General features: G+C 41.1%; 1 protein-coding gene across 1 annotated transcript in view; it reads right to left on the bottom strand.

Annotated features, from left to right (window-relative positions):
* Window positions 1-6552: 6552 nt before the first annotated feature.
* tmem38b (transmembrane protein 38B) overlaps window positions 6553-27358 on the bottom strand; it is a 47069-nt gene continuing 26263 nt past the window's right edge. Inside the window, exons 2-6 of the mRNA XM_036587437.1 lie at window positions 26401-26557; window positions 22488-22672; window positions 17693-17780; window positions 10670-10787; window positions 6553-7239 (exon numbers count right to left, since the gene is read on the bottom strand). Of these exons, the coding sequence (XP_036443330.1) occupies window positions 6991-7239; window positions 10670-10787; window positions 17693-17780; window positions 22488-22672; window positions 26401-26557 (797 nt within the window). The 3' untranslated portion in view covers window positions 6553-6990. The remainder of the gene's footprint in view (window positions 7240-10669; window positions 10788-17692; window positions 17781-22487; window positions 22673-26400; window positions 26558-27358) is intronic.

The following is a 27358-nucleotide window of genomic DNA, read 5'->3' as shown; positions in this document are numbered from 1 at the left end:
GAATGTAGCTACCACGTAGTGTTAAGTGGCTTCTGGTTGAGCTGTAAACTAGTCTTTCCGTCATGCTGCTTTACTATTAACCACACTGAGGCTGAAGGAAGACTTTTGAGGGAGCCTAAAGTGAGTAGGAGAAAGGTCTGTTGGGCTATTGCACTGCGAGCGACAGAGAGCAGCACACCTTAGAACTTCAGATCGAGCAGCGTCCAAACTTTACTTGAGAATTAGTTGAAAATTCTGCAGTTAGCAGGTCGCTAACCCCCTCACGCCTCTCCCTCTTATTTTGTCTTCTCCCCTCTCTCTTTCTCTGTCTCTCTCCCAGTTATTCCCTCAGCCCATCCACCATGGCGTCCGCCCAGAAACGCGCCCTCCAGACCCTGAGCGCAGAGTTGGCCCGGCTGGACTGGCAGATCACCGCCCTCCTGAAGAAGCAGGACGAGCTCCTTCGGCAGAAGTTGATGCTCGAAGCCGCCCGTCTACACAGGACTCCGTTTACGTTATTGGTAGTTCTATTGTCTGCCACGTTAAAGTAAAGGTTAAAAACACCCATGCCACTGTTTCTTGTTTTCCAGGTGCTCGTGTCTTAGACATAGCCAGGCGCCTCCCCTCGGCCTTTGGCACCATGGTGATCCATGTCGGGACCAACGACATCCTCGACCGATATAGTGAGGTCCTGAAGGAGCACTACCAGACGCTGCTGGACACCGCCAGGAAGAAGACAGACGCCAGGGTCGTCATCTCCGGACCGCTACCCACCTACAGGAGGGGATCCGAGCGGTTCAGCAGGCTCTTCGCATTGTAGTCCTGGCGCCCTCAACGGCCTGGCCTACGTGGACAACTGGACCTCGTTTTGGGAACAGCCAGCGCTCTACCGGAGGGATGGCCTCCACCCCAGTCGCCTGGGATCCATAGTTCTCTCACGGAACATCGGGAGGGCCATCTGCTGACGTCAGAGTGAAGGCCATGTAAGTAGCGGCAAAGATAGAAACGCTACAGCTCATAATGCTACTGTTACTGCTGAAGATAAGGCGATTGCTAGCATTTATACTGTAAATAGGGCAAGTGCTAATACAAATACTCATTCTATAAATATAAATGCTCATAGGTTTCTCCCGATAGAGACTGTGTCTGTTCCCCGAATAAAACAAAACATCAAAAAGCCTCGAAAAGTTTGTTTCAGTAACTTGATTAATATCAGACCAGTTATACCAGAGTGCAGTGACAGCACCTTTGGTCTAAAACTAGGACTGCTTAATATAAGATCCCTTACTCCTAAAGCCGCCGTTGTAAATGAAATTATTACCGATCACGGTTTTGATGCTCTGAGCCTCACAGAAACATGGATTAGACCCGATGACTACTTTAGTCTAAACGAAGCCACACCCCCAGGCTACAGCTATGCACATAGCCCTCGTTTAAGCGGCCGAGGTGAAGGTATAGCAACCATCCATACTAACGCTTTAGGCGTGAGGCAGAAAGTAGGCTATACATTCTCTTCTTTTGAAGTTCTTTTTCTTAATATAAGTGATCAAGGAACACATAAAAATTCCTTTACACTAATTACAGTCTACAGGCCACCAGGGCCGAATTCTCAGTTCTTACAGGAATTCTCTGAGTTTTTATCAAGTCTAATAACGCTTTCAAATAAAATAATAGTTGCTGGAGATTTTAATATCCATTTAGACAATCCCCAAGATGCACTAAGCAAGGCATTTATATCTATCATAGACTCCATAGGTTTCACCCAAATCATAAAGGGGCCCACACACTACCACAACCACACTCTAGACTTAATACTGACCTTTGGTGTAAACATAGATAACTTAGCCATTCTCCCCCAGAGCACAGCAGTCTCTGACCATTACTTAATCTCTTACGAAATTCACTTTAGTGGTAATGTGCGTTCATCACCATGTTATTGTGTCAAGCGGACGATAACTCCCTCCACAGCTGGTGGCTTTATTAGAAACCTTCCTAAATTATCAGCTTCTGTCAGCTGTCCATCTGATCCTACTGAGTTAGATACTATGACCAAGCTCTTAGAGGATCATTTTCGATCTACTCTAGAAAATGTGGCCCCATTAAAAAGTAAAATAGTAAGGCAGAAAAAACTCGCCCCCTGGTATAATGACCACACTCGGGCTTTAAAACAGAACGCCAGACAACTTGAGCGTAAATGGCGCCTCACTAAGCTAGAAGTGTTCCAGTCCTGGAAGGAGAGCCTTATAGCCTATAGAAGAGCACTTACTGCAGCACACTCAGCTTATCTCTCCTCTCTCATAGAAAACAATAAGAATAATCCTAGATTACTTTTCAGCACAATCTCTAAACTAACAGAGAACAAAACAGTTAGTGGACCCCAGATTCCATCAGCCGATAGCAGCAACGATTTTATGAACCTCTTTAGTAATAAAATTGAAAAAATTAGGCAGAAAATTCTGAATATACAATTAAACTCTACAAACCTGCTTCCCCACAATGCCAGCATCAACCTTGAGAATACTATGATCCCTGCAGAGAGGCTGGAATTGTTTACCTTACTCCAAGAAAATGAACTAGTTAAAATAGTTTCTTCCGCAAAATCATCTACTTGTATGTTAGATCTGATTCCTACAGGTTTACTCAAGGAAATTTTGCCAGAAATAACCAAGCCTATTCTGTCAATACTAAACTCCTCTCTTAGCCTTGGATACATCCCAAAATCTCTTAAACTAGCAGTAATTAGACTCTGATTAAGAAAGCGAACCTCGATCCATGCGAACTGTCAAATTATAGACCCATCTCGAATCTCCCCTTTATATCAAAGATCTTGGAAAAAGTTGTAGCAAAACAATTAAGCTCCTATTTGCATAGAAATCAAATACACGAAAAATTTCAGTCTGGTTTTAGGCCACATCATAGTACAGAAACAGCACTAGTGAAAATTGTAAATGATCTATTATTATTTTCTGACCAAGATCATGTGTCCTTGTTAGTCCTCCTCGATCTTAGTGCAGCATTTGACACAATAGACCACACTATCTTACTAGACAGACTAGAAAACCTTGTAGGGGTAACAGGAACAGCTCTTTCCTGGTTCCGGTCCTACCTCACTGATCGGTATCAGTTTGTTAATATAAACGGTGAATCATCTGTTCTCACAAAAGTAAAGTATGGTGTTCCACAAGGCTCTGTTTTAGGACCTGTATTATTCACATTATATATGCTACCACTGGGCACCATTATCAGTAAACACAGCATACATTTCCACTGCTATGCCGATGACACTCAGTTATATTTAGCAAGTGACTCAGATGATAGAATTAAACTTAGCAAGATTGAAGACTGTATACAAGACATAAAGGACTGGATGTGGAGTAACTTTCTCCTTCTAAACTCAGATAAAACAGAGGTTCTGCTTCTTGGTCCAAAAGCAGCCAGAAACAAACTGTTTAATTTAACACTTAAACTTAACAATTTCTCAGTTGCTCATCTGTAAAAAGCCTTGGTGTCATTATAGACCCTGATCTGTCCTTCGACACACATATAACTAATATTACTAGAACAGCCTTCCTGCATCTCCGCAATATTGCTAAATTGAGAAATGCATTCTCTCTACAGGATGCAGAAAAGTTAGTTCATGCATTTATTACCTCAAGGCTAGATTACTGTAATGCCCTGCTGGCTGGATGTCCCAGCAAAAGCCTTAACAAGCTTCAGCTGGTCCAGAACGCTGCAGCCAGAGTTCCTACTAGAACCAGAAAGTTTGACCATATCAGCCCAGTTTTATCAACCTTACACTGGTTACCAGTTAAATTTCACACTGATTATAAAATTCTCTTACTGACATATAAAGCTCTAAACGGACTCGCCCCTCAGTACCTGAGTGAACTTCTCTCTCACTATGAACCATCACGCCTACTTAGATCACAAGGTGCTGCTCACTATTAGTACCCAGAATTAATAAAGTTACGTCAGGGGGGAGAGCTTTCTCATACAAAGCCCCCCAGCTTTGGAATAGTCTTCCTGTTAATGTTCGGGACTCAGACACAGCCTCAGTGTTTAAGTCTAGGCTAAAAACTTACTTGTATAGTCGAGCCTTTGGTAGTTTTGATTAGTTTTAGTTTGATTAGTTTTCCCTGTCAGTTCTATACCAGCCAGAGTCTCTGCTGCTCTGCTAACACTGTAATCTGTGATCAGTCACCCATTACAGAACTGACACCCATTACAGAACTGACTCTCTGTGTGTTTTCCTCTCTTGTGTGTTTTCCTTTCTTTTCTTCGCCGAGTTGAACAGCTGTCCATCCTGTGCGTCTGATGCTGCTGCCTTTTCTGCCTCGATCAGGTGCCACTGCTCGCCAGCCCTCTGGACCGGCTTACCAACATTGAGCCTCCTGCTGTACAACGCCGTACAAACCTCACCCTCACAACCTGACCCCACTGATACTACTGCTGTTGCTACATGAACTATTCAAAATTATTCACCTGAACCAATCAATCATTCAAACTAATTCAAATTAATCAATCACCCATTGACTGTGTTTTTCCTCTCTTTCTTTTGCCGAGTTGAACAGCTGCCCATCCTGATGCTGATGCTGCTGCCTCTTCTGCCGTGATCGGGTGCCACTGCTCGTCGTGCAAACCTCACCCCCACAACCTGACCCCACTGATGCTGCTGCTGCTGCATGAACTAAACTATTCAAATTACTGGCCACTGGCGACGCTCATGGGGGCTCGGACCCGGATTTCTTTCTGTAATGCTGATTTCCTTGTAAAGCTGCTTTGTGACAACACCTGTTGTAAAAAGCGCCATATAAATAAACTTTACTTACTTACTTACTTACTATTAGCCTCATTCCCCATGGTAACTACTGTATGATTTCCTGACATGGTTTAAGTTACATAGTTAGTACCCAATTTTATCAGTCGATCATAGTGTATTACAGTACAGCAGTTACCATGGTCAAAATACAGTAAACTGGAACTGACGCTCTTTTTATTTCATAGACAAAAACATTGGATATTTTATTGATATATGCTGAGCTGGAAATGTTCCCGGTTTTCATTTCAGAAATCTGGTCTGTCTAAATCATCACAAACTCGTCTTAAACCAGGTGATCTTAGACTTGACTATGTGGTTTCTGATATTGTCACATACCGTTATCTATAGTGAAGAAAAGCAGTCAGAGCGCCCCCTGCTGTTTGCATTCAAAACATATGTTAACAGCACTGTAGATGATGTAATGAGCATCATCTACAGTGAAACGGAGATGATGCTCATTACAGGTTGTACAACATAATGTGCCATGTCACTACCATAATATATTTGATGCTATGTCAGTGATCCAGAACTTACAGTAAGACAGATATATCGTTTTTATAAGTGTTTCCCCAAAATAAATTACGACGTCACTATTACAGTATTACATATCCCATGAAGTGGTGTCGGCACCAAGCTATGCCAAAAATTTTCCTGGAGATTCATTATTTTGAAAGCAACCAGCAGATGGCGAAATTCTGCTCTTTCCCATTAATATATACATTAGCACTGCTCAAAATAGTAGGAACCATTCAGAAGCCTGAATTTTATCCATCCATGTTTATAGATAGCAGTATGTCATTCAATGTCAGAAACTACATAAGCAAGTTTATTTGAAATTACTTAACTCCACATTATTTGAGGCATGCACTTAGCACCATGCTAATTAGTGGGGTATAAAATTCCATTGGTTGTAAGGTACTTTAGCCTCCTCGTAGCAAGCTTCAGACATCAAATATGTCTTGGCTGACTGACTACGTTTGTTGGAAGAGTGTGAACTGCATACAGTTCTGAAATTAACCTGCACATCTGTGAAAGCTTCATTAACACTGAACACATTTTGGAGCGACATATGTTGCCGTCTTTTTCAGAGACGTCCATGATTATTTCAACACGTCACACCAAGAAACATTCTGCATGTGTTGCAGCAGCATGGCTGTGTAATCAGAGAGTGTGGGTGCTAGACTGACCTGTCTGCAGTCCAGAACTGTTTTACATTGAAAAGGTGTGTTTTATTAAGCTCAAATGACCACAAAGGCCCAGTTGCACAGCTGAAGACCTGTATAATGGCATTGCTCTCAAAACTGGATCAATTAGTGTCTTCATCCCCCAAACGATTATTGTGTTGTTAAAAAAGGTAAAAGACTGTGGTACTAGAGGCGAAACATGTATCATAGTGGTTCTGTACTTTTTTCAATGTAATGCAGGTTAAAGAATTAATTAGAATTAATTACTGCTTTTTATTTTTTTCGGTTTTATTAGCATTTACTTTACTGTGCCAACTTTTTTGGAATTGCAGTTTGTAAAAGGAGAAGAAAATCTAGTGCAGAGCAGAATGTGTAAACAATTGCATTTCCGATATCTCCACCTATTTTCTGTGCAATTCTGTCTCAAATGCATGTTTGAAGTATAGAAGCACATTTTGTGTTATTTTCCATAAACTACATATTTAGACTTGTGTGCCTGTTTGATACAGAATATGAGTGTAGAATGTGTCCCATTTGTTCTAAGTGTTTAAAAAAAGCCAAATTACAAAATAAGAGTGCAAATATTTTTATTTTTTTACTATAATTTCATTACAATTTCATTCATATAGGAAACAATGCAAAGTACAGCAAATATAGTACTTCAAATCAATACATTCTTAAGTGAGGTTTTTTATATAAATAGTATAAAATATCATCACAATTATAGATTTGTCTTTGTAAAATCAGAACCATTTCAGATTATGAAATATATACAGGTCCAAACCAAATGTACAGATTAAAACGTCCTGAAAGAGAATCCAGGACTGAAAGCGTCGTCTTCAAACGCTCCATTAAAGATTCAGCGGTAATGTTATGAAAGTGCCAGCAACACATTAAGAGCGGGAAGGTACAGAGCTACAGGAGGGAGTAATTCTAACGCTTTACTCCGCCCGCTGAAAGTGTCGAGAGAGAATCACAGTGGAGAGAGAGCCCCGAGGGAGGTGGGCACTAGTTGGTCTTTTTGGAGTTCTCAGACTCGCTGTGGTCCAGCGTCTCTTCGGTTTGGGACGAACCATTGGGGACACTCGATGCATCTTTGCTGTCTGGGCGGGCAGGACAGGAAGGGGTCTGGGTCGGAGTGTGGCTCTGACTGGTCAGGGGAGAGTAGGTCAGGGGTCGAGCGAACAAGGTCTGGTAGAGGGCCGCTTCCACCGGGGCGAAGGGGGACGAAGAGGAACCCATCAGCATCATCCGCGTCTGGAGGAGAGAAAAGGGGGGAAAGAGAAAGGGAAAGAGAGAGAGAGAGAGAGACTTACTAAACATAGACATTAACATACAATTAATGCCAATAAAGCCATTTGAATTTTAATTACACAAATAGAGAGAGAGAGAGAGAGAAAGAGAGAGAGAGAAAGAAAGAAAAGAACAAAGAATGAGACGGTAAATAGAGAAACTGTAGAGACTGTAGAGACTGCAGAGAGAGAAGTAGAGAGACTGCAGAGAGTGAGGGGAGAGAGACTGTAAAGAAAGACTGCAGAGAAAGAAGTAGAGAGACTGCAGAAAGCAAGAGGAAAGAAACTTTAGAGACTGCAGAGAGAGAGAGAAATAGAAAGTTTGCAGAGAGAGGGGGGAGAGACTGTAGAGAGAGGCTAAAGAGAGGGAGAGAGACTGTAGGAAGAGGAAGAGGAGAGACTGGGAGAGGAAGAGAGAGTAAAGAAAGAGAGGGAGAGAAAAAAGAGAGAAAAAAGAGAGAAGAAGAGAGGTTAGAGAGAGAAATTAGAGAAAAAGGAGAATGAGAAGAGACAAAAGAGGGGAGAAAGAAAAAGAGGGAGATCGAGACTGTAGAGAGACACAGTAGAGAAAGAGAGAGACTGTAGAGAGAGACGAGAGTATAAGAGGGAAAGAGAAAGAAGATGATAAACTGGAAGAGCAAGAGAGAGAGACAAAAGAGCGAGAGAGAGAAAGAGAGAAAGCGGAGAAAAAGATATTATACAGAGACTGTAGAGAGGGAGATGAGGAGAGACGAAAACAGACCTTAGCAAATAGATAAACCTGCAAGATAGAAAAGGAGAAAAAAAATAGAGAAATAGAGTGATAGAGAAGGAGCGCGGGAAGGAGAAAACGTGAGCGACAGAGAGAACAGAGAGCAAACAGCAAAAGGAGAAAAAAATCCAAAGCGACTAATATTGTAGTGTGTAAATTAATATTGATTATACATATCTACTGCAGTGTAGTGACATCAATAAACACTTTAATACAACAGTGAATATTAAAATTAGTAATAATGAGAGAAGTAAAAATGAGGAAGAAATGCCTTAAAGAAAGAGAAAATTCTTCGGAATGTGTGAATAAAGGACAGTGCAGTCTCTCCCATATGGAAAAAAATGTGATATTTTTATATTTCTTTATATTTCAAACACACTGCAGTCGATGCTGAAATACTTTCCAAATACTAAATTGTATTTCAGAATATGTTACCATGTTTGCCAAATAAATTTTAAAAAACATTTATTGTGAAATGTAACACGGAAATTTTACACACAGACAAAAATAAATGTATATAAATGTGTTTATGAAATCCATCTGAAAACGTATGAAAATATCCAGAATCCTGTCTGATGCTCTTCACTGTCTGATACCTTTAGAAATGAGTTTGTGTTCCAGTATCTTCATTTTAAATCTGATCTAATGATCCTTTATCAGGACAGAAGCGAGTGTTGTGGGTATTGATGCTCTGTGAAAATGCAGTTATGATCTGATATCTTGTTTATGTGAAGTACATTGTGTGTGAGAGTCTGACTGCAGACGTACATGGTTAATGTAAAGTACAGTGCAGATCACAGTCAGTACGTTTAGTTACATCTGGAACCTTCATTACACTCAACTGAACACAGATAATAACTAACACTGATGAATGCATTTTAAAAATGTATTTAACAAATACATTTTTTGGAATCTATTTGTTTTCCATATGGGCTGAGAGGTTGGAATAGATGGCTTTTAGCTCTTTCTTCACTTTTAAACACTGTAAACATCACACATTTCTCCAGCCTGCAGCTCCAAAGCTCAAATCATTTTAAGTCAGTAAAAAAGTGTAAATGTGGGTTTGAAAAAAAACATCTTAACTATGCGGAGAGGGAGAAGGGAGGTCAAAGTACACCAGCTCGTTTCTCAGGTAACGGAGAGACAGTGCTCTAAAAATAGAGATAAGGCAGCCAGAGATGAGGTAATGCCTTGTTAAGAGCAGGAGACTTTGCTCGGTTTAAGAAGAGTGATGCAATTAGACGAAAATGATGCAAAAGACGAGTGAAAGCAGTAACAGCGAGGACGGGTGACTCATAGCGATGGCACGAGCACATCAGCGAGATCACACGTAGCAGAGAAGATCAGACAGGATGAAGCGGAATGAAATATAAGGCAGCGGTTCGGTACCGCTCCGATAACGGCAATAACACCGTCCGCTCTGAACTGACGTGAAATAATCATTAGAAGACGGATAGTTCTGGTCCTACAATCTGATTGGCTGAGCTTTGAGCTGGAAGCCATTGTAAATTACACGATGCGTCACTGCGCCACCTCACGAAACATCCTTGTGCTGTTAATGGAATAATCTTTGACTCTAATGCTGCTCACATGGACCATCAAGTGCACTGATAAAGGTACATACACACACCGAGTAGCAACTTCATTAAGTCCACTTCCTTCATTAAGCTCCACTGACCATATAGTTTGACTCTGTAGTTCTACAGCTACAGACTGTAGTCCATCTGTTTCTCTGATACTTTGTTACTCTGTTCTTCAGTGGTCAGGACCCCCACAGAGCAGGGACTATTTGGGTGGTGGGTCATTCTCAGCAGTGACACTGGCGTGGTGGTGGTGTGTTAGTGTGTGTTGCACTGCTCTGAGTGGATCAGACACAGCAGTGCTGCTGGAGTTTTTAAACACTGTGTCCACTCTCTGTCCACTCTATTAGACACTCCTACCTTGTCAGTCCACCTTGTAGATGTAAAGTCAGAGACGATAGCTCATCTGCTGCTGCACAGATTGTGTTGGTCATCCTCTAGTCCTTCATCAGTGGTCACAGGACGCTGCCCACAGGACGCTGTTGGCTGGATATTTTTGGTTGGTGGACTATTCTCAGTCCAGCAGTGACACTGAGGTGTTTAAAAACTCCAGCAGCACTGCTGTGTCTGATCCACTCAGACCAGCTCTGTGGGGGTCCATGGGGGTCCTGACCACTGAAGAACAGGGTAACAAAGTATGCAGAGAACCAGATGGACTACAGTCTGTAACTGTAGAGCTTCAGAGTGAAACTATACGGTCAGTGGAGCTGATAAAGTGGACAATGAGTGTAGAAAAAAGGAGGTGGACTTAACAAGGGAGCTAGTTGATGTGTATATACACACACACCTTTTTTAGCTGTTTTTAGCTAAGCTATTGTACTTTTGTTCATTTTTTCATTTGGTCATTCAGTTAGCAACATGCTAATTTGGTGAAGTACAAGCTTTACATGTTAGCTATGTTAGCCTCACAGCTCCAGTGTTAAACTGAAGAAGCAAACTTCAGACACCAAACATGTCTTGGCTGACAGTTGGGGTTCAAACTGGGTACATTTTCTCCAAACTATTCTTTGATTATCACATAAATACGTACTGTAACGAGAAGTGTTCATGGAATCAATACAGACCTTGTTGACAACGATGAAGATGGTGTAGAGGAGCATGAGTTCAGGCGTCTGCAGGGGGAGGTAGTGACACTGCTGCAGGGAGAACAGCACCGCCCCAATCAGAGTCACCTTCGTTGGGCTGCCGGCACACGAGAATCAAAGGTGAGGTAAGTTCTAATGTTCTGTAAAAGTCATAATTCATTTGTACATGACTATTTTTTAACCTCTGTTTATAGTTATGTCGTTTTAGTTACTGTGCCTAAACAGGACTGATTTATGAAAATGAGAGAGGGGAACTGTCAGGGGCTTCCAGGCTTAATTATTTCTGTGAAATAAAAAATGCGCATATCTGTAATTCTGTAATTTTATGTTCAGTTTTATTGAATAGAATTATCCTGTTTGTTGTATTTAAACTGCAGTATTACTCTTATTTTATATTGTTAACAACAGAATATTTTTCATCAGGATTTTTTCTCCATGGTATCTAAAACACACATTTACTTCAAAACAATGGGATCTAACTGCTCACCATGTGGCCATGAGGGACAGGGATGCAGCCTCACTTCCTGCTCTAAAATGCAGGGGCGTGGCTAAAATAAGGCTCCGCCTACAGACTAAAACTCTGTGTTTTGGTAGTGACATGAAAATGTGGGCCAGCATTTTTTTAAATAAAGTTTTTTATTAAAAATTAAACTCATGACAAATCTAAATATTTCAAATTCACTTTAAAAATACAGAAAGGTAAGTATTACTTTCAGAAGTGTAAATTTAGGGGTTAGGGTTTGGGATAGACTCCTCCCAATAGAAAGTACCCTATAAATGATGATTTTGTATATATTTAGCTTATTATTATCTGTTTTAATGTCTTGGGTTTAATATCTAAGATCTGAATACTTCTTTGTTTTCTAAGTACTTTTTTTATAGTGGGAGCAGAGTTTGAAGGAATTCAGTAGAATGGTGTAAAATGATCCATGACCAGCTACTCAAACTGTAGCCTTAAAATGCCAAAGCCTCTAAACTATCACGCTGGACAAAGCGCGCTGGTTTGAGTGGGGTACTTTTGGTGAAGTTACCAGTCTTTAGATGTTGTATTTTCAGCAGAGCTTGCAAGTAGGAGAATTCATATTTTCCACTCTTTAACAACCTCATACTAATTCAGAGGATGCAGTGATATTCTGGGGGAAAATGTGGCCAAACATACCAGCTTTGGAACATTTTATTTTAGCACAGATTTTCAAAAACATCATTTATTATGCCATTAAGTAAAATCTGTTTAGACTCAGAGTTCCTAATATAAGGATGATGCCAATTACAGAACAACAAAACCAATTCAGAGGTGTACTGCAAAACAAACAAGTAAACATCAGACACCAGTCGGCTTTGGCGGTATAACACAAATCCTGTTATTTGAAAATTATGACCATATGTAACGTCCTGCTCCTGCTATGCCACCTCCAGCCTCTAGGGGGAGAAAGAGAACTAAACCAGCCTAATTAGGGCTGAGTGGTGTCAGCTGTTGAGCTCCCTATTTAAGGAGAGCTCACACACAGCTCTCTGCTCAGTCTTGAGTTCATGCCGCCATGTGCATGGCTCTCTGACTGAGCTGGTACTAGTGTTTGGTTCTTTTTTTGAGTCTTGGGCTTTATGATGCTCAGTGTTTAGTGAGTAAATACTTCAGGATAACTATTAAAACAAAACAAAAAACCCTTTTTGAGTCCCAGCCTTCTTAAAGAAAAACGAGGCAAACTAACTAAATGAAATAAAGAGAGAGGTGTTAATTTTTGCCTTCATTTTGAGACATTTAGAGTTTGGGTTTTCCATCTTTTGTTAACCCCTGAAATCAGTGTTGCTGTTCTCCCCTTCAATGGTGCACTGCTTAGCTCTAGAGTCAGAGGTTCAATTCCGGCATTCTTAAGTTTTCCATTTTCCTCTCTAGTTAGCTGTTGTCCTGAGCCTTCCCATCTCCCCAAGAACTTACTGTTGTTTTTTTTTTTTGCATTTACGTTCCCTTCCGAGTCTCTACTGCTCTGCGCTTGAGCTCTCCCTCTAGTGCTTAGCTGCTGGCTTATCTCATACCATTTTAGTTAAGAAGGGGACCACCACTTCGATCCCACCCGGCGTAAGCTAGCTGTTGCATTATTGTTTCAAATTTTGCAACTATGACAAGTTTCTGTTCCATCTATTTAATAACCTGCCAAAAAAATCAATTCTGAGTCTGACCGATTTACATAAACAAGTACACAATGTTAGACAATCAATCGTACAAGGATTTCTTAATGTCAAACTGTCATATGCTAGGAGTGCTGTTAGCACTAGCAGCTAGCAGGCTAACAGCTCCACACACAACAGAAGAGTCCGATTCCTTCTAAATGATAAATTCCTTCACTGAGTTTTTGAGAGAGAAAATGAAGTGACTAGTGTTGCAGAGATAGACGGAATCTGACCTGCTTTGTGGTGTGTGGAGCACTTAGCATGCTAGCTAAGCTAGTGCTAGCACTACACCTAGCTTTCTCTATACTATCCTTTTAGTACTGTTTCACTTTTAAGAACTGCTGTTATTTGACTGATTTGCTTACGTTTACTGAGTGACAAATATTGGTCAATAAAGTGAAAATAAGAGCCAATGTTTGATTTGCTTTGCTCCGTCTCATCTGCTAATGCTGGCGTGCTTCAGGTAAAGCTCTGTTTACACTTAGCATGCCATGGCCACCCTGATTACCTGACTGACAAATGGAACACTGAAAATAAAACTGCAGGATAAAAATCCCTTTTCTGTTGTTCTTTGTTTGTCTGTTTTTTGACAATTTTGTTTTGTCTTAAACAATTTTGTGAAACGAAAAACTGAATAAACTTTGGGAGGAAGAGCAAATGTTCTATTTGATTATCTGCCATAGGCCTAACTTATTTGCACCCTTTAAAAACTAAAAATTACAAGCAATACTACAAACTGGTTTTACTCAGCTCAAAATGAATTTGATTAGATACACAAAGCAATATTATTTACGCATACCTTCTGCAATGCATTTTCTCCAAATTATACTTAATACTGTAGCATGTCTGAAAATGTTTCTGCATGTTTATTCTGGGTACTGTTCTCCTGCAGTTATTCTCTGGGTTTATTTTGACAAAGCTTAATGTGAAGGTGGGGCTAGTTCGCCTTCAGGAGGATGTGTCAGAGCAGACTGGAACTGGGGGACAGTCGGAGCTAGAAGCAAGAGATTGAAGATGTTAGATATGTGTAGACCGAGCTGTTATCTAAAAGCCTTGCTTATTGTGTGGTGTGGCTGTGGCCGACTACAGCCTCTTAATAAAGCATCAGCTGTGCCTCCTTTAATAGTTCAGTAGCAGTAAATGCTAGAATACTCACAATTCCTAACGAGTCTGACTGGAGTCTCTGAGACATAAGTCTGAACTGAGTCGCAAGTCTCTGAGATGTAAGTACGCGTTGTCTTGTGTCTCCAAAGTTCGAGTCAGAGTCTCAAATCTCTGAGTTGTGAGTCTAAATCGAGTTTCAAGGTGCAGGTCCTAGTTGAATCTCAAATCTCCGAGCCCAAGTCACAACTCTCTGAGATGCGAGTCTGGGTCAAGTCTCAAAGTGTGAGCCTGAGTCGAGTTTCAGGTCTCTAAGGTTTTAGTCGCAGTTGAGCTTAGAGTCTCTAAGGTGCGAGTCAGAGTTCAATCTCAAGGTGTGAATCTGAGTCTCAAATCTGCGATGCCGAGTCCATATCGAGTTTCGAGGTGCAAGTCCAAGTTTAGTCTTGAGGTTCTGATTCCGAGTCAAAATTCTGAGATACAAGTCAAGTCTCAAGGTGCGAGTCTTAGTTGAGTCTCTAAGGTGTGACTGCGAGTTTCAGGTCTCTGAGGTGTCAGTCCAAGTTGAGCCTGGAGTCTCTGAGATGCAAGTCCATGTTAGATCTCGAGTTTCTGAGGTGTGAGTCTAAGTCGAGTAAAACAAACATATCATGTTATCCAAACTTTCGCAGGTGTTATGTTCTCTTTTGGATATATAATAAAACGTACTCTTTGCCAGTTCCTGTAAATAACACATTGAACCTGACACCACTGCGACCTGTAAGAGAATAGCATGATGACTGCAATGCGGATGGACAGAGATGAAAACATTAGGCCAGAAACAAAAGGTTCTGCTTCCAGCATCAAGTTTTGTGCATGTTTTCTTTCTGGCAAATGTTCTTTAGTGCTGGAGTCCATCTGTGAGTCTCTGAAAGGAAGACATAAAGGTCACTTTAATATAGTGTTGAAGCAAAACATTTTAATACTAGAAGATAAGCGCATAGATCTGGGACTAATTCTCAACCTTTGCATACAAACAACTTTTATATGGACCAGAAAGAGCTGATCTGAGGTCAGTGCGCTTTATTTTAGTTAAACAGCGTCTGTGCAGGACGGGGCAGTGCCGTCGCTGCTGCATTCCTTCGCGTTTGCTTTTCTAAATGCCGTCCACGCACAAAACCATGACAACAGGCGTCATCAGCAGCGGCGAGGAGACGGAGACAAAAATCAATACAAAAAGCAATTATTGTACCTGCAAAAGAGAGCCGTTCAGTAACTATTATACTGAAACAGAGTGAGAACAGCGAGAAAAAGGGACGTAGTGGGCAAGTTATCAAAAGCTGCAGGCCGCTTCCTCTGTGTGAACGACCCAGCATGGAAAAACAAGCTGCGCTGATGCACGGACCAGCCTTTTAGTTATGTCTTTATCCATGAAAATGGAGCTAAACGAGTTCTCCACTGCTCGATCGGGGAGGTCTGAGACGTATTTAGTGCTGAAAAATGAACTGTCGTGGTCGTCCAGCAAACAGATGCACTTCTGGCGCTGTGCCCTGAAGATAGTCCATTAGCTCAGATTTAAAAGTTTGAACCTTTTGCCTTCGTTTGAACTTTTACAGTGTTTGAATTTTAACTGCTACTTTTCAATCAAGTACACTCTTAAAGATGGTTCTCCTAAGGGGGGGTCTTTGGCAAAGACAGTGGTGCTACGTAGAACCATATACAACACATTCCCCATCAATCTGAAGAACAATTTTACCATGCAGAGAACAACTTAAGCATGTAAAAAGGTTCTGAGTGTTCATGGTTCTATATTGAACCTTTGTCTTCACCAGAGAACACATCAAGAACCTTAGCGATCATTAAGAAGCTGTGTGCTAATGCTTTGGTTACAGTAATCTTTAACACTTCAAGAGTTTCATGTCCATCAAAGTGTGTTTCTTAGTATGAAGAGCAGATTTTGCCAGAATAACAATTAACTATTAAGTATTTAAGTGATAACTATTGTTAAATAGGCCTGGGTGATAGGGCTGAAGCTTCCTGTCTTGCCCTGTCCTGGTCTTTCTGTTTTAGCCTTTGTTCTATGTGCTTTTGTCATTGTCTTCTTGTTATCTGTCTCACCTGTCTGTTTTCTGTAGCCCCGCCCTCATATTAGTCCCAGGTGTTTCTGGTCTGTTCTGTGTGTTTTTATGCCCCTGCTTGTGTGCTTGGTGTTTTGTTCTCTCGAGCCCGTTTGGTTAACTCTTGTCTGTTTTCTAGTTGCTTCACGTCCCACTGTCTTTGGTTTTCTTTCTGTTTCAGTATGTTGTTCAGTGTTTTTTTTTCTGTGTTTGTTTTGTCACCTTGTGTGGATAACTTTTTGTCATGGATCTTTAATAAAACCAAGGACTCGCACCTGCATCCTGCCTCTTCATCTCCCCCAACGTTACAATATTGTACTCATATCAGCAATGATGGACAAGTAACCCAATGCCGATTGATTTCCTGTTAAATAGCTTGTAAATATCTTAAAAATTGAGGGACTTTTAAGGGGTAGGATTTTTGGCAGCTGTTCTAAACAGTTATTGCAAACTAACAAATGGTTTAGAATGGTTTAAATCATATTTAGGTAATGGACAGCTCATGGTTTCAATTGGAAATCATTCATCAAAAAGATCTGGCATTTCTGGTGGAGTCCCTCATGGTTCAGTCTTAGGGCCTTTTGTTTTTCTCTTTGTACATGCTACCTCTAGGTGATGTCATTAGGAAACGTACATTTTCATAGCTATGCTGACGACACCCGGTTATACATTTGCATTCCTTCTGATGATCAAGAATCTGTAGACTAACCAGCTGTGTGTCAGATATTTCTCAGCGGATGTCGCAATTTTTTTTTACATTTTTTGGTGAGCAGTTTCATGTCTCAGACTTCCAGAGCAAAAAAAAATTGCGAGTGAAGCTTCCTGTCACCCCATTTCAGCTCTGGTGTACTCAGACATATAAACTTGCATCATAGACCAATAATACTACGACTTTGGCTGCACCAACCTCTGAAGGGGTGGGCCTTTGTATAGCAGCACTGAAACAAAATGAAAGAAATGCTAAATTTAGCAGTACATTTTTACCATTTATTCCTCACTACCTGTAAATAAACACACAAAAGTGAGACTTTAATAGTCAGTCACTCGGGTGGTTTTAGGTGGTGTATCTTTACTTTTGTTGTTTTTACTGTTTATAGTAGGCGAGTGGGCCAGCTTGCTAACTGCTAGGTTAGCTCCTTGGCTAAGTGCAGCTGAACACACCAGTCACCCCACTGCCACCAGCCATGCCAGATATCTACACTTTTCATGCTTAAATTTGTGAGCACACAATTATCCAGTATAATTGTTTATTTTTGCGTTTTTACTTTTTATGGTTTGCAAGTTAGCTAGCTAGCTAACTGCACCAAAATGGATGTTTTTGCTGTCAGTATTGCAGTCCAGCCTCAGTTGCTCCCATTTTGGCTCTAGACAAAGGAAAACTAATCTCCACAGAGCTGTGGCCTGGAAGGAACCAAGCCTGACATGGTTTAGAGCAGAAGTGTCCAATCTTGGTCCTGAGGTCTACCACCCTGGAGAGTTCAAATCCGACACACCTGCCTCTAATATTCAGCTGCCTTCGAAGGCCTTCATTACCTGGATCAGGTGCATCTGACTTAGGTTCGGAGCTTGGTAGATATCAGGCCCTGGATTGGCCACCCCTGGTTTGTTCTCAGGGTTTAAATCTCAATGAACTCACTATGACATCTTCAGCAGCTCGTTGGTCTCTGGTTTCCAGACGCCTCGAACCAGCTGCTCGAAATTGCTCATAAGACCACCACCAGCACCTAACAAGAGATAGAAGAGAGATACAGATGAACACATACGCATCCAGGAAGCACCTAACACCCATTTTAGGTTTGGAGGAAAAGTCTGTACTGTTCGTTCCATTTTTAAATAGCACCATTAACTGAATTAGACCTGCCTAAGTGAAACGCTATTAGGCTCATTAACCACATTAAGCTCATTCTGTACTTTATAAATGATGTGGCACAATGTCCAGCTGCCACTCTGCCTTTTCCAAAACACACTCAGATCCTTTAGGGGGAGATTATCTGAAGTATCACACAAACAAAGCATTATAGTTGCTGTTATTAGCAAAGCGTAGCTAAATAGGTAGAAAATGTTCCACTGAAATGACCCAATGCAACAGACTGTTTTCCATAACAACCGCTAAGACTGCTTTAACAGTTCATATGAAACCTCGTCAGCATCGTCATCATGAAGCCCCTTTCGTCAATGCATTTAGCATGGAGCGAGACCGAGTTTAAAGAAAATGTTTAGTAAGAAATGGATTTCATTAGGGCTGTCAGAGTTAATGTGGTAATGTGTTAACACGATAAATTATAAAACCTTTTTTAAACTCATTTTCCTATCAAACTATTCATAGTAGTTCAGGCTGAAGCCCAGCTATTGGACATTGCTCAGATGGAATCCGTGGTTGTAGTGCTTTCGTTCAAATGCAGCTTTTAAAGCGAAACCTTCAGCAAACCTTGACAGAGACCTATGGAGAAATCAACAATCAGCAAAGTAACAAAAGTAACAGCAAACTGGAGCTCCGGTTCCCCTCCAGATCCTCCACTAAAACAAGAACCGACGAGCTGTATGAATGAGAGCGAGAAGCTACAATCATAGAGGAGCTGAACCACTGACTGTATATGTGGTATAGCTGCTGTCGGAACAAAACCTCATATCTCAAAAAAACTTTACAGGAGAAGGAAAAAACAGACTTTACTTTTAATGTAAGTCAATGGAACCAGACGTTCTTCAAAGTAATTTTGAGCAGTTTGTTTTGGTTCATTCATCATGAAATTTACATACAATGTAAAGGGCAACAGGTATTTTCAAAATATGTACAAAACTGAAAAATGACAAAAATGGAGATACGCGGTTTTGTTTCAACAGCAACAATATATATGATATATACACTCACTGGTCACTGGTGGACGTCAATTGGAAATTGTGTTCGCTCTGTGGTCACGTGATGTTCACGTTCAGGTTTGTTTATGTTAATTATGGAAATATAATTACAGAAAATACATTCTGATGAAGCTTATTTTGTCCACTCAAACAGCTATAATGGAATGCAGTCCTTTTAATTGGTCTTTAATGTCAAATTCAGGCAAATAAGTGTGATTAATCACAAATACCTACATAAGAATTGTGATTAACTGTGATTAACAGCGCTAAAACATACACATTTCACTCCTTCTTATAAATAAAGCTGATCAGTCAAGACATTTGATGTCCAAAATCTGTCTATCTATAAAATGGATTAAAAATATACGCTGCATATTTAAAAACAGCAGCCATTTCGAATCCTGAACAACTCCACACAGTTTGGACTGGTTAATTGACTAAATCTGGGGTAAACAGACAACTGCATACATTTTTCACTAAACTATTCCTTTGACTGAAAACATAGGCAACCTATTCATCAACATAATCGTCATCACACTGCTGCTTCTGATCAATAGTGTCAACACAGAGCAAGGCTGAGTTTAAAGAAAGCAGCTGGCAGTAAACAGCAGTAATCACTCTTACACAACAGCAAACTCTGTCGAAGTGCTTTGTTATCTCAGGTTGGAATTCTCAAAGGTGTTCTTTGTAATTCTGTGCTTCTAATCAAAACAGAGATTTCTATGTTTGTGTTACACACGTTTCTGTTTGCGATTTGAAGGGCATACAGGGGCATTTGTGGATGTTTTTTTTCTCGCAGCAAGGTTGTATTGTAGTATTACAGTGTTTGTATAATTCAGATTCAGTTGTAAGTACACTAAGTTACCCTAAGTAAGATGCAAAGGGCAGCTGGTGTCTTTAAATTATGACAAAAACTGGAAAAATGCAGCAGACTCAGATTTCAGGACATATATATAAAATCTACTGTAGCCGTGCATTTTTGCTCTTGGGCTCCCCCTACAGTTGCAGAGTGTATTTCACTTTTACACTACTGATGTAAATATAAATCGCGTTGTGAGCGCCCCCTCATGGACACATGCCTTTGTTGAGAAGCTGAAGGACAGAGAATCTGACTCCCTGTTGCATACACATGGACATATGAATGCTTCGGATTTACACTCCCGATTTCAATGTTTCTATGTATAAACAACAGAAATCGCGGTGTAATCTGTAGCGTCTCTACGCCTGGGTGACTCACTTGTGCGCAAAGGGGAGTTGGATTCTGCCAGGGAGTCAGAATTCAGCACAACACTGGCAAAGGCAACATCAGAAGACAAAGAACCATGTCGACTTACAAGGTAGAGGAACATTACTGGATTTTATACCAGGAGGCTGCAAACTTTCAAGGCGTATTTGTTGTGAGATTAACAGACTGACCAAAGTTTCTGGCATGAGATGATATTACTTCTTTGCATGCTAGCCTGAAACAGGATTTAGGTTAGACGACTTTTGGCATCAGGAAAAACTACAAAACTCTGTGAGACAGGGACGACACAGATAAGGTTACCGTCTACATCGTAGTCTTTCGTAAATAACAGGGATGAACGCTCTGCTGTCAGAGTTTGGTTGTTTTCCCATTAGCCGTAAGACTGTCCGGCATCCTTTTATCTCTTTTAGCTCTCCAACAAGTAAAAGCCAGTCAGAGATTTACTCTTGTCTGGCCTCTTGCTCGGTCACTCTCTCTTTTCTCTTCGTCGCTTCCTCCAACAGTGTCTTCTTCGGTCTCTTCACAGACTCTGCCTTGATGTCCATGCTGGGAATACCAAGCTGCTTCTTCTAATAGCTAGCTGAGCTGTTGATGTGACGTGGTGCCGTAAAGCGTTACGCAGTTCTGGCAAGAGGTTCTATTGCCGCTCCTCCAAAGTTACATAACGCTATAGCAGGTGTTCTGGCCAGGAATGGCAACAGCAGAGACGCCATTCTCACTGCTATAAGTCAGTGTAGCATCAAAATGATTTTGAAGCTGTTATTTTAAGATAAAATTGTTACATTATGCATTTTGCTAAGTGAGCATTCCAGATTTAAATCTCACTGTGTGGAACTGGTGGATTCGTTTGTCCATCTACATATTATGCGAAACTGACCAACTCAGAAAATCACTAAAGACTGACCATCACAACAAAACCCTTCATTCTTCATTCAGTCCACATCGGAGACACATGTGAAATGGTGTACAGAGGGTTTACCTTAGTTAGACACTTTTTCCTTTAATTTGTCTCCCATCTGTATCCGTATTATACTTTTTGTAAAATTGTATGATTCAGGTTCAGGCTGTGATGCTATTGCTGTAAAGTACTGAAGTAGTGTACAGTGGTATTGTGTTGTGCTATTGTCATCCAGTTGTAAAAGGCCAGTTGTTGGATTGCTGTGCGTTTGTGGCTGTTTGTCATTCAGAGCTCACGTCTGCACATGTAATGACGGTCACCTCAACCTTCTGATATTTCAAACCTTTTTTCATCTGTAATTGAGGGACAGAAAGGTGAATTGCTTAATGATTTTAATAAAGGGTGTTAGGGAGAATCTGGAAAAAAGTTAGAAAGAAATAGAAAATGCTCAATGATAATGTTTCACGCTCAGGATAATCACAGGCAAGTGCAATAGCTTGAGAAACAGATTTAATGGTAAGGTACAAGTGTCATCAGATATTGTAATCAGCGTGCAATCACAAGTATTACTGGAGAGTTTGAGTGGCAGAATACATGTTTCTGTGTGTGTATTTTTCCTCCATTCTCCAAATACAAACACAAAATCTTCTCCCTGTAAATGCAACAGTGTGCAGAAAGTTTGACATGACTGAGTTTTCCAAAATTTGATTTGATTTTGATTTGATTTCGGAAAATCAAAAAGAAATTTTGGCGCTGAAGAAGGCTTTGTTAAACGAGGTGGCAATTAGGACCAATCATGGTCAGAGTGACATCTTGGGACGAAAAAGGCAGTGATTTGGACCAATTGCGCTCAGGGAGAGGTTTCAGAAAAAAACAACATGGTCATTAGGACCAATAACAGTCAGGGGGAGGTCTCAGAACGAACGAGGTGGTGATTAGGACCAATCATGGTCAGTGGGAGGTCTCGAAACAAACAATGCAGAGATTAGGACCAATCGCAGTCAGAGGGAGGTCTCAGAATGAACGAGACGGTGATTAGGGCCAATTGCGGAAGGGGGGAGGAGGTCTCGAAATAAACGAGGCAGCAATTAGGACCAATTGTGGTCAGGGGGAGGTCTCAGAATGAACGAGGTGGTGATTAGGACCAATCACGGTCAGTGGGAGGCCTCGAAACAAACAATGCAGTGATTAGGACCAATCGCAGTCAGAGCGAGGTCTCGGAATGAACGAAGTGGTGATTAGGACCAATCGCGGTCGGGGGGAGGTCTCGAAACAAACGAGGCAGCAATTAGGACCAACTGTGGTCAGGGGGAGGTCTCAGAACAAACGAGGCAGCGATTAGGTCCAATCGCAGTCAGAGGGAGGTCTCAGAACAAACAAGGTGGTGATTCGGACCAATCACAGGCAATAAGACAGTCATTAGTTCAGTACCTTTAGCCCAGCCCACCGCGATCATGACAAACAGCCCATCTTTGTATTTCTTGCTGGCCTGGACGACGCCGCTCAGGACCTTCCAGGTGCGCGTCACTTCCTTCATCCCCGTCAGGACCAACCGCACCGGCAGAAACGCGGCACATGAGTACACGGCATCCAGCGGACAGTAGAACACCAGATACCTGCAGAGAGAAAGAGAGCAGATGAATATACTAAAAGGGCAATATATGTAAATGTACAGTGAATTCAGGCTGTTTTTGCAGCTTCCTAATGGACTGGGGTGCAAACAGTGTCTTTTCAAACTTAAGCAGTTTGTCTACTTTGTCTACATACTAGATCAGTGGTGTCAAATTCAACTAGTTAAGGGCCATATTAAAAAATCTCATCAAATCTGTGGGCCAGAGAAAAAAATGTTATTTTTAATTAATGTTGCTCTATAACCCGAACTGGCCTTAGTTTATTCACAATGTGCAAAACTTCAACAGTAAAATACAGACTTGTAGTAGACCTTGAAATATTACACGGACACTTGAAATATTCAAAATGTAAACATCTCCAGGTGAACTAGACACCTGACATCCTTTCTTTACTGCAAGTTCATTAAGAATTGAGCTCAGGTTCTGAGCTGCTGAGCTGACGTTAAGTGTTTTATATTGGTTGAACTGCAGCTGAAATGCATTTTGGTGATATGACTGGTGTGGAATTGCGCACAATTGTGTAGAATTGAGGTGTAACCGCTGTCTGCTGGGGACTGTAGTGTAGCACGCTGTGAAACTACTTTTGCGGGCTGGATCTGGTTGCATGGCAGGCCTAATCTGGTCTGCAGGCCTTGTGTTTGACACATGGGTACTAGAAAATTTCCATCATATGGGCCCATTAAAATATTGGAGCCAGACTTAATTAGAAACTACTTTATTATTATTATTAACAGGTGTAATAATTAGGGCTGCATTGGTAGTAATACAGGTAGCTACTTTGTCTGTCTGGCTTTAGAGGCAACGCATTTTACTTTATGAGACAACATAAATTTTGTCCTCTGTGGAGATTTTTAAGATATTCAAAAAATGTTTTAACTTTCTTTCTTCCCAAAAGACTTTCTGCTTTTTATTTGTTTATTTACTTTACAAACACTAACCATGGCCATACAATTTTAACATTTTTTTTATTTTAAGATCCCCATTACCTTACACATAATTAAAATATTATTATTATTATTACTATTATTATTATTATTATTATTAGTTGCCTGCACTAATCATTAAAGCTGGAGTCGGTGATTTTGTAGAAACCAGGAAGTGTAACTTTTTGAAAAAAATCCCACCACTGCTTTTAGCCCTCCTTTCAAAGCCACACCCCCAAAACACTTGAATGCACAAAGCCAATACAGACTAACGTTAGATGAATAACATCAAATGACACACATAAATACACACAAGATAAACACAGGTAGTTAGCGTACACCTATAGCTAACCTAACATTAGCGTTGGGCTAATACATAATGTAGCATCATAAGTAGCTAGCTTTGTTCGCTACATAATTCAGGAAAATAAGAAATTCCCCATAAACAAAACAAATCAGATAATTCCTTGTCCAACAGAAAAACAGCAACCTTAACATCACTTTCCAGCCCTTCAGCTCCCTCAGGTTTCTCCACCACTGGAAAGCCGCACCGATGGTCACTCTGGGTGTTTACAAAGCTGTGGCCTCCACAGATAGATTTTTTTCTTCTTTTTATAGTCAGAGCATTTGATTTATTGATAGGTCAAGCATTTGAAGATAACTACTGTCACCATCTACTTATGGTAATTTGTCCAGATCTGTAAGCAAACATATCTGATGTAAGTGGAGCTTGCCGAGTTTCAGCCGAACACACCTGCCCTAAAGGGGCCTCCGCTGATACATGATGTATAAATAATTATGCAATGTAAATTGAATTTATAGCCAAACTGCCAATAATGACTCTCCTTCTTAAAGTAAAATTGCATCATGATTACAGGTTGTGGAGGATAAGTGGAGCGAAGCCACACATTTCTGAATCAGCCGCGGATGGGGACGAAATGGAAACCTTTCTGCTCAGATTCCTCTAGTCGGAGCACATGATCACTGCAGGAGCACATTCCAAATCATCTGTAATAACACACACACACACACACACACGCTGGAGCACAGCTAATTGCTTAATTGGCCATCTCCGTCTCTCAGAGCAGTGAAACTGGTCATTTAATTGTCCATTAGCATAATTTGCAACGCTAGCTATTAATTATCGGAGGCACTCATGCAAGTGTTGGTGACACGGGGACAAAACAGCAGAATATTTCTTGTTTTTGTGACTGCAGAGTGAGCCTCAGGGTGCCTGGTGACTTTACTGAAGGAGAAAAAAGTCATTTAAATCTGTTCTCAGAATGGGTCTCTTTTTTATCTAAATGAAAAAAGTTCTGATCTTCAAATGCAAATGACAAGGATGTCTGTAAGGTCAAGAGCATGTTTACTTGCCATTAAATGCCTAAATGGAGGGGAAATACTCAGTTCTGCACACGCAGTTCTGTCTATGGGTCAAATAAATGCATTAGTAATTCAAAAATATAAAAATCGGTTCATGATATTTCACATAAACGAGGCCAGACACGTTATGCTCTCATAAATATGGAGCTGATGCTTTAGAATCAGTCCTGGTTAGAAGCTGTACTGCTGTCTCCAACCACTAGAGGGCAGCATTGAATTGCACTACACAGCACAGGCACAAATGTGACTGAAAATTCATGGAGAACTTTGGAGCTCTGGCCTGGACTCTAGCGTTTTGCACTAGGCTCTGTGGAGAAAACGGCACATCCAGAAGACTTTTTTTAGTCTTATTTTGTTTCTAAAAACTCCACAGAGCTTCCTAAGACCTACCGCACAATACACGACCCTCACTAAGAGTGTAGTCACAAACTCTCTACTTACAGCTAAGCTAATTAGCACCAAAAGTGGCATCACACACTCGCCTCACTGTGTGTGGAGTGGTTCAGTATCTCTAAAAGACTTGATTATGTGGTTTCTGACACTGTATGACTCACTGTTATCTATAAACATACAGTAGCATATGTTAGTCCACTCACTGTCCACTCTATTAGACACTCCTACCTTGCCGGTCCACCTTGTAGATGTAAAGTCAGAGACGATAGCCCATCTGCTGCTGCACAGTTTGTGTTGGTCATCCTCTAGTCCTTCATCAGTGGTCACAGGACGCTGCCCACAGGACGCTGTTGGCTGGATAGTTTTGGTTGGTGGGCTATTCTCAGTCCAGCAGTGACACTGAGGTGTTTAAAAACTCCAGCAGCACTGCTGTGTCTGATCCACTCAGACCAGCACAACACACACTAACACACCACCACATCAGTGCTGAGAATGATCCACCACCCAAATAGTACCTGCTCTGTGGGGGTCCTGTGGGGGTCCTGACCACTGAAGAACAGGGTAAAAGTGGGCTAACAAAGTATCAGAGAAACAGATGGACTACAGTCTGTAACTGTAGAACTACAGAGTGAAACTATATGGTCAGTGGAGCTGATTAGATGGACAAGAAGGTGGTTTTAATGAAGTGGTCGGTCAGTGCGTGCACGTCTGCTGTCCAGAGTTGGGTGGTGTTCAACTTGCATGCACTTGTATTTTGCTTTTGCTGATGATCTTCAGTTCATAGTACTGTCGCTTCAAGTGTATTAGTGAGTGAAGTCATCTACTTTCCCTCAGTCATCTTTGGTCATCTTCGGTCAGCTCCTGGACTGCTTTACTGTTGCTTACACCTCGCTTTGTAGCTTCAGCATTGTATTTCAGATCAAAATGAGAAGACTTTTACGATAAAAGTGCACTGAAATGAATTAAATGTATATCATCGTTTATGTTAGCCTCTCCGCTCAGAGTATTACCCACCACATCAGCGAGGCGAGCAGGATGTTGGTGCTGTTGGCCAGCGGGGCGACCGGGGCCTCCGACATGATGATGCCGGAGAGCACAGCTCCTCCAAAGCAGTACAGCATGGAGCTGAACCAGCATGCGAACGGGCTCCTCCGAGACACCTCCAACGCTCCTGCAACAACACCAACATCAGTATTAGATTATTAGTAACAGTTCCACTAATACAGCTGCATAAACTGTCCAATCATTCAGGATATTAAAAAGAGTGCATCAAAAGTTCATCTCCATGACTCTTCTAATTGAATTAAAAAGTATTTATTATAATGTCATAATAAAATAGGGCCAGAACGATATGAAAATTTTGAAGTTAATGCTGATTTTAAGAGGCCAAAAAGTCTGATAACTGATATCAGCTTATAACTTTTACATTAATATTGGATTCAGATTTTAATTTAATACACCACTAGGTTTAGTTAACCAGCACTTGAATTTATAATTAATTATATAATAAACTCAAGAGGGAGTGTGTCATCACAAATAACGTCAGGGCTGTGACTGGGTCCTAAGCACAAGCCAAAGGCGAGTAATAATGTCCAGAAACACTGCCGACTTCTCTGGGCTCGAGCTCATCTGAAATGGACTGATGCTCAGTGGAAACGTGTATTGTGGTCTGAAGAGTCCACCTTTCAACCAACCAGATGGTTACCAGCGTAAAGTTCTAAATCCAGCATCTGTCATGGTGTGTGTGTGGTGGGGGGGGGTGGGGGTATCAGTGGGTAACCTGCACATCTGTAAAAGCTCCATTAGCACTGAACACATTTTGGAGCAACATATGCTGCCTTTTAGACGCTGTCTTTTTCAGGGACGTCCATGATTATTTCAACATGACACATCAAGAAACATTCTGCACATAATCAGAGAGTGCACGTGCTAGACTGACCTGCCTGCAGTCCAGAACTGTCTCGCACTGAAA

The sequence above is a fragment of the Colossoma macropomum genome, unplaced genomic scaffold (genome assembly GCF_904425465.1).
Source record: "Colossoma macropomum unplaced genomic scaffold, Colossoma_macropomum, whole genome shotgun sequence".
NCBI lineage: Eukaryota > Metazoa > Chordata > Actinopteri > Characiformes > Serrasalmidae > Colossoma > Colossoma macropomum.
Note: the sequence above shows the minus strand (reverse complement) of the source record. Positions and strands in the feature narration are given on the sequence as shown.